This window comes from Chrysochloris asiatica, unplaced genomic scaffold (genome assembly GCF_000296735.1).
Source record: "Chrysochloris asiatica unplaced genomic scaffold, ChrAsi1.0 scaffold00130, whole genome shotgun sequence".
Lineage (NCBI taxonomy): Eukaryota > Metazoa > Chordata > Mammalia > Afrosoricida > Chrysochloridae > Chrysochloris > Chrysochloris asiatica.
In genome coordinates, this window is record NW_006408648.1 from 25,715 (window position 1) to 34,168 (window position 8,454).

Consider the following 8,454-nt stretch of genomic DNA (forward strand, 5'->3'; position numbering starts at 1 on the left):
TTTCGTTCTGCTATGCATGGAGTCGCTATGAGTCGGTTCCGACTCGATGGCACCTGACAACAACAACATATATATATATATAACTCAAGTAGAGGGATTGCTGCTGGGTCGTATGGTATTTTCAATTTCCAACTTTTTAAGAAAGCACCCTACAATTTCCCACAGTAGTTGCACCATTTTACAGCTATACCAGTATTGTATGAGGACTCCAATCTCTACATACCCTTGCCAGAATTGTTGTTTTATGTTTTTTATTTTTTTTAACTTTGCTATTAATGATAGATGGAGGAGTCCTGGTATGGTGCTGTGTGTTAATGCACCAGACTGCAAAGCCGTCTGAACTGCAAAGTTGGCAGTTCAAGCTCATCAGCTGCTCCTCAGAAACCCTATACAGGGTTGCTATGGGTTGGAACCGACTTGACGGCACTATAACAACAACAACAACAATTAATGATGGGTGAGTTGATGTCTCATTGTTGTTTTCATTTGCATGTTTCTAATCGCTAATGATTTTGAATATTTCTTCCTAGGTTTGTTTGCCATCTGAATATCTTCTTTGGTGAAGAGTGTGTTCATGTCTCTGCCCATTTTTAAACAGGGTTATTCATCTTTATGTTGTTGATATTGAAGTAATTTTAGAGATTATTCCCTTTTCTGATATGTCATCACCAAGAATTGTTTTTTTGTAATTTGTTGGTTCTCTTTTAACTTTTGGTGAAATCTTTTAATGTACATACATGTCTAATTTTTAGGAGGTCTGTATCATCAAATTTATCTTATGCTGTTTACATGTTTTCAGTTCTGTTTAATAAGAGTACTTATGCCATGTATCAGTGCCCCTAAGATTGTCCCTAGTTTCCCACAGATAATCTTTATAGTTCTGGGACTTACATTTAGGTCTTTGAACCATCTTGAGTTTGTTTTTATATATGGTGTGACATATAGTCATTTCATTTTCCTATAAATGTTACTACAATTGTTAAAGAAACTATTTCTTCCCCACCTCATGAGTTTTGGTAGTTTGTCAAAGATTAGCTGGATAGATTTACTTCTGGGGGTATCAATTCTGTTCCACTAGTCTTTATGTCTGTAACTGTATCAGAACCAGGCCATGTAGTAGCCTCTGAGATCAGGAAGTGTAATGTCTTCTACTTTACTTCTTTAGTAGTGCTTTGCTTATCCAGGGTTTATTTCTTTTCCATATAAAGGTGGTGATTAGTTTTTCTATTGCTTTAAAGAATGAAGTTGACATCTGGATCAGGACTGCACCATATCTGTATATGGCTTTGGGTAATGACGTTTTCAAAATGTTTAGGCTTTCTATCCATGAGCATGGTATATTCTTACATCTATGTAGGTCTCTTTAGATTTCATGTGGTAGTGTTTTGTAGTTTTTTGTATACATGTTTTGTTTCTCTGGTTAGATTTATTCCTAAGTATTTAACATTTTGGGTAGTTATTGTAAATGGTATTGTTTTCCCAATTTCCTTTCAGAGTTTTCTTTATTGTGCAAAGGAATCTGATTAATTTTTGTCTATTGATCTTATATCCTGTCACTTTGCTGTAACTTTCAATTAGTTCCAATAATTTTTTTGCTTAGACTTTGGGATTTCCTATGTATTTTAAATTTAAATTTTCTAAGTTGTTATTGTTGAGATAAGTGCCACCGAGTTGGTCCAGACTCATAGTTGCTAATGAGTTGATTCTGACTCTTGGCAACCCCATATGTGTCAGAGTAGAACTAACTGATCCATAGGGTTTTCAATGGCTGATTTTTCTGAAGTAGAATGTCACATATTGCTTCTCAAGCACTTCTGGGTGAACTTGAACTTCCAACCTGTAAAGTGTCAGCTTAGTGCATTTACACCATCATTTACACCATCCAGGGACTCCTAATAACCACATTAAAGAAGTAAAAATAAAAAGGTATAATTAATTTCAGCAGTATATTTTGTTGTTGCTAAGTTGACGAGTTGGTTCTCACTCAGAGTGAACCTGTATAACATTTCTGAGGAGTGGCTGGTGGGTTTGAATCACAAACCCTGTGGTTAGCAGTGCAGTGCTTATAGGCAAAATGTTATTTCAACATATAATCAATATAAATTATTAAGGTATTATATATATTTTTTTTTTTTTTTTATTTTCATCATAATGAGTTAAAAATTTGCTAACTATATGCCATGTACTCAACATGCATGGATTAGTCCTTGGATAGCCTCGTCAAGCAAAGAATAATAAGTAGCAGGTTTAGGTGTGATGTAACTATGGTGTAGGACTATTTGTTGCAGATTTTACTTGAGATCCCCAGAAAAGCTTGAAGAAGGGAGCTGATAGCTCTTCCTGTTTTCCTAGTAGTTACTCTGTTCTGCTTTTTGGTTTTTAAAAAATCTTTGTACAAAGTTATATCAGCGAATTTGACAAAGATTATATATAGATAGATAGCTACTATCAAGTCAACTCCAGTTCATGGTGAAATTTCCTGGTCCTGTTCCACCCTCAAGTTTACTAACATGTTTGAGTCTATACCCTTTTGACCTACTACTCAAACATGATTTTCGCCTTCAGTGCTCCAGTTATTGGTCCCAACTAATGTTCTTGTGTGACCTATGAGTGCTTCACTGGATAATTTTTGAAATTACATTGCCAGTCCTTTCCAGCTACTCTGTTTTAGTTTGGACGCCCTCTTGAAACACACCCTCATTGATGACCCTGCTGGTGTTTGAAATATTGTTAGAATAGCTTCCATCATCATTGTAACATGCCAGCTACCACAATATGACAAATGGACAGATAGGTGGTGATTATGTACAGCGACTTTTCAAAATTTGACACTGTGTAAAAGTGGACTTCACCTAACAAGGGATTGTTAAGCTAAATACTATAAGATTTAAAACTATTAAGAAAGTTAACAAAGTATAAGAAAATAACTGAGAAAGAAATAATGAGGAAAACTGGTAAACAGAATTGTGTTAGCTATGCTTCTTCAAGGCAATAAAATATTACTATGTAGCGGTACTGAAGGATAATGTGCTGGACCACAAGATAAGTTTGAGCCACAAGGTTGGTGGTTCAAATCCTCCAGCTGCTCCTCAGAAACCCTATATAGGGTGGCTATGAGTCGGAACCAACTTGTCAGCACCTAACAACAACAAATACATTACATAAATCACAGAAAAGTTATCATTTAAGAACATCATTGTACAATTCAAGAATTACTATGATCTAATACTTACTATATTATTTGTGAATTTAAAAAATCAACTATGAAATGTTATACTTGCATAATGTCTAACAACACTGCAGTATTGTAAATGATGTACAAGGGTCTATGGAAGTACTAAGTACTACCTGAATCAGCTTGGCTAAAGATAAAGGCCTTATTTTAAAACAGGAAAAAATGAAGGCTCTGGAAAGCTAAGTGACTTGACCAAAGCTTATAGCAAGTAAACAGCAAAGTCAGGAACCCATATCTTTGCCTTAGTCCAGTGTTCACACAATCAGACTCACTGCTCTCTGAAGTATGATAGCTGCTTTATACTCCATATGAGTTTGTTTTTGTTGGTGAAACGTTTTCCTTTCCCTGTATCCTTTCCAATGTTTCTGGATAATCAATGCTGATTTCTCTTCAATTTCCTGATTGTGTTTTTCCACGTCACCTGAAAAAAAATGACAGATGCTATTACAACATACTTACTGCTATGCTATTTCACATTCTGATACTAGGACAACAATAATAATGACAATCTTGCAGGTTTTTTATTTTTTAAGTTATTTTTCAATACTGTTCACAGATTTTCTCAATTCTATTGTTTTATAATGATTTTAAGATTTCAAAAAGAAAGACTTTGAAACTTCCCCAGATATGGAGCTTCTTTGGAGAAAGTACTCATATAACATTTTTATTGCAGGAAATGAAAAAAGGACAGAGAATCCAATTGCAAGAATCATGAGCACCAAGTCATCGACCAGGAAGTTATTAAAAAAACCAAAGGGAAAGGGAAAAATGTGGTAAAGAAAACAAGGATATTTTGGTTCTGTGTAATTTTACTGATGATAATATTCTCGAATGAAAAACTTGCATGATCAAAGGAAAGGGGGTTCCTGAATCTTATTTTGGAGAAAAAACACCCTGCCATGCTTCAGTGAAGAACATGACATCTCATAATCTAGACTTTCTTTATTGCATTGCACACATACAGGTATACTTCATTTTATTATAGGTATACTTCATTTTGTTGAGCCTCATTTTATTGCACTTCACAGTGCTGATTTTTTCCTTTACAAATTGAAGGTCTGTGGCACCTGTGCATCAAGCAAGTTTTTGGGTATCAGTTTTCCAACAGCCAGTGCTCACTTTGTGTGTCTATGTCACATTTTCATTATTCTCACAATATTTCAATTTTTTTCATAATGCTACTACACACTTTATAGACTACAGTACAGTGAAAACATGACTTTTATTTGCACCACAAAGCCAAAAATATTTGAGTTACTTGCTTTATTGTGGTTGTTTGGAATGAAACCCACAATATCTCTGAGATATGTCTGCATTGTGTGCAGCATCTTGGGGTTTGAACTGTTGGAAACTTACAGGAAAAAAGGAGCCACAGTTACTATTTTCAGACTAATGGGGGATAAAACATAGATATTGTTTTAAAAACTGTTCTGTGAAACACACAGGATAATATATAAATGATCAAATTAAGTTGAAATAAAGAAAATTTCTAAATTTGGGCTAGACAGGATTTCTTATGGGAGCATTCTGAAAAAATAAAAAGTAAAAAAGTTGAGCTACAAGGTGGTGTAAGTGGTTGGACATTTGACAACTAGTCAAAAGGCTGGTAGTTCAAAACCTACCCAGAGATGTCTTGAAAGACAAGTTTGGCTTCTGAAAAGTCACAGCCTTGAAAATCTTATACTCTGATATACAAGGGGTCATCGTAAGTTGAAAATGGCTTGAAGGCAACTTCTAACAACTACAGCTGTGGTGATATAGAAGTGCCCAGACACAGAGAGGACAAGTGATCAATTTTGAGGTTGGAGAAACAGAAAGTTGCTACAATCAGAGAACAACACATGGAAACTTCCTTCTAGGTTTAGATATACTACATTTCCACTGAGGGAAGGGCTTACTGGCTAACATAAATAATGAATAAGAAAATTAATTCATAAGGAGAGATGAGCATGAGCTAAAGCACAGAGGCTGTAAACACAAGACACAGAAAGATGGAAACACCTAAGCTAGCTAAAATCAGGCATCTGAAACTATAGGACACCTGTTAATATATTTTATCCAAAACAATCTTTCTGTAATTTATGGTATTTTACTTTGCTAGGTCCTTCACTTCATGGTAGTTCCTACATTTACTAAAACTCTATAGTCATTAAAGAAGATGAAACCTGTAAGAAGGTAGAAGGAATTCCGCCCCCCTCTCCACCCCCAGAAGTCAACTCCTCTTCAAAGAGACAACTGAGACCATCACTCATTGTCATGCTCCCTAATTGCCTGGTGCTGGCAGTATAAACTAGTGATACTTTAGAAAACCTTTATGGAAGCTTTTAAGAAAGAAAGAAAAAATTAATGTATCTATTCACTTGTTCACTATCCATATTCACCAGAATTGTGTAAATAAATTAACTTTTTTTTCATCAGTGACAAAATGAATTGCTATTAATAACCAATAAAAATAACCATCTACTTTATTTAGGTTAAAAATAAAGCAAAGGAAAGTTTGTTTCCTTTTGCATGTATATACAAAGCAACAGGCTCAGGAATTAGAAACTTTATATTTCAGAATGCATGGTCCTAATTCAATGTGTAACTTTACGTAACTTGACTACCAATTCTTTGTATCACTTTTTTATTTATAAAAACGGTAACACTGTTTCTTGCTCTTCATGCCCTTTGAAGTAATCCAAAAGGATAACTTAAAAAATAGGAATAAAGAAATCACTGGTTCAGGGAAGAGGGTACCTATAGTGCTGTCATTTTTATATCTCCCTAAATATTACTTGGGTTGGCCCAGGATCGGGCAGTTTTTCATTCTGCTGTGCATAAGGTTGCTATGGGTTGGTACCGACTCGATGGCACCTAACAACAACAATTATTCCCTTAATAATAGAACAATGGGTATAGTAAAATGTGATTTAAAGACAATAATAGACTATGTATACAGCAAAAGTAGTTGAAAAGGTACCCGTAGCAACCTCAATTGTGGGGAAATTCTCATAACAGCTACAAGACCCATCTGGTATCAGTGACTGTTCAAGGAAAAGCATGAAAAAGCAGAGGGAAGGAATAAAACACTTGATGGATAGCATGGCTCGCCATTTTGAGAACTGCTGCTGTGACTGGGAGGGGATGCATGCACTCTAGTTTGTGGGTGAGTAAAAGGGGCCTGCAGTGAGGCCTAAAGTATGTAAGGTAGACTGGACCCTGTGAACTATTAAAACTAAGTAGTCAAGCTTCTCTTCCAAGACGAAATCCTATCCTGAATAAAAATGTTAGAACTAGATCCAAAATTAAGCAGAACAGTAACAATAGGAGCAACAGATGTCAAGTGGAGGACAGGATCAAAACCAGGAAATCTTGAAAAGCAAGCTGTCGTATTTTTTAATACTATGAAAACAATTGGAGAGCTTTAGAGCTAGGAAAGGACAAAAGCTATCCTGACCACTTACCATTACTAAACGTACAAGAAAACAATAATTTTTTAAATAAAAATAAGCAACAGAAAATAATAGTAGCTGAATTCTACACATGCTTATTTTAAGACAGCATGAAGAACAGGAACATTTCTACAGACAAAGCATCTGCCCAGAAAGCAGATAAAAATTTGAATTATAATGAAAATTTAGCACTTTAAAATGAACTAAAAGAAATTAAGAAAATTATGAAAGATAAAACCAACAAATGCTGGATTAGAGAAACTCAAATGATGTGCTAGAATGTACCAATAAAAAGAAAGCACAGAAACAAACCAAGAATATCACTCCAGAACTGAATATTAAACTTGGAAGAAAAGGAAAAAAGGAACTTTCACTCACTCAATTCACAATAAAAACTTCAAAAAAAAAAAATATATGGGAAAATGACAAATATAGATAATAAACAAAGACACATATGTGCAATATAAACCTTCAAAGGACAAGCAGACAGGAACAGCTACAGTGACAGAAGATACATCTTCATGATGAACCTGACCTATACTCAGAGTGGTAGTTACTCTAAATACCAACAGAGAGGGAGTCTTCAAAAAAAAAATATTAAACATTAAAATTTAAGGTAATGCTTCTGAAATTTAAAAAAAAAAAATTGAAGTTATATATTGAAAGAATATTTTAAGTGCCTTCGAGTCGGTTCCGACCCATAGCGACCCTGTACAGGGTTTCCGAGGGTGTAAATCTTTACGGGAGTAGAAAGCCTCAGGGTCACTATGGGTCAGAAATGACTCGAAGGCGCTTAACAACAACAACAATATCTCAGTTTTGGTGTTTATGGATCCCTTTTCCTAGGTACATAATATATTCTTTCAATATATAACTTCATAGTCTACTAAAATTACTTGTTTACATGATTAGGGTACTTTAGCAAAGGATCAAATCACTAAAAAGAAGAAGAAAATTAGAATGTCATTAAGCTTTTAACAGTGCCACTTTATTCCAGAAGACAATGGTGTTACCTATTTAATTAAGCTACTTCAAAAAGGCTATGTGGCTGAGAGAGAACAAACAAGATGGCGGATAGGGTGGACGTGTGCTAAAGAGTTCTGCCAACAACAACACAGAATACCCGACCAAGCAGGGGAAGGATCGAGCAGGCACAGACGCCTGGCAGAACCGCTGAGATAAAGGTGTGGACATTATTTTCTTTTGGTGTCTGTTCATTGGTCCCTTGCTGTCTGTGCACCTCCATTTGGGTGACTATAGGGATGCCTGAGCTAGTGGGCTCACCAGCCCCACCCTCGGAGGGTTCTACTACACATGGACATAGATCTCCTGGAAATTTAAAGAGACAGTTTCCAATTAAAACCAAACGGCCACAGCCGGCCCAGAACTGTTTCTAACTAGAAAAAAAGCCTGAACGGGGATTGTGGAGCGGAACAAGCAGACAAAAGAGGAAATAGGCCAAAAATTAAATCCTAAGTTACATCAAAACAACCAACAGTGATATCTTGAAACTTCTCTAGAAGAAGAGTGAAAAGGGAAGCCCATTTCCTAATCACATCTACCTGGAGGTATTCAGAAAGCATAAAAAATACCAAAATGCATACCCATCTAAGTATTAAGTCCACAGATAATCCCTGAAGATGCTCAAAAAACAGAAGCAGATGACCATATCTGCACATGTCCAGAAACAAGATAAAGTGACTGAGGCAAATGAATTGGAAGTAGACCTACACTCCATACTGGAAGATGGGCAGGCTTTGGAAATGCCTGAGAAGGAATTCCTAA

General features: G+C 35.6%; 1 protein-coding gene across 2 annotated transcripts in view; it reads right to left on the reverse strand.

The window, feature by feature from the left end:
* Positions 1-8,454, reverse strand: part of IQCB1 (IQ motif containing B1) — a 138,050-nt gene that overhangs the window by 23,750 nt on the left and 105,846 nt on the right. For both annotated transcript variants that reach the window (XM_006869347.1, XM_006869346.1), the window contains one exon: positions 3,508-3,656. In XM_006869347.1, the coding sequence (XP_006869409.1) occupies positions 3,508-3,656 (149 nt within the window). The remainder of the gene's footprint in view (positions 1-3,507; positions 3,657-8,454) is intronic.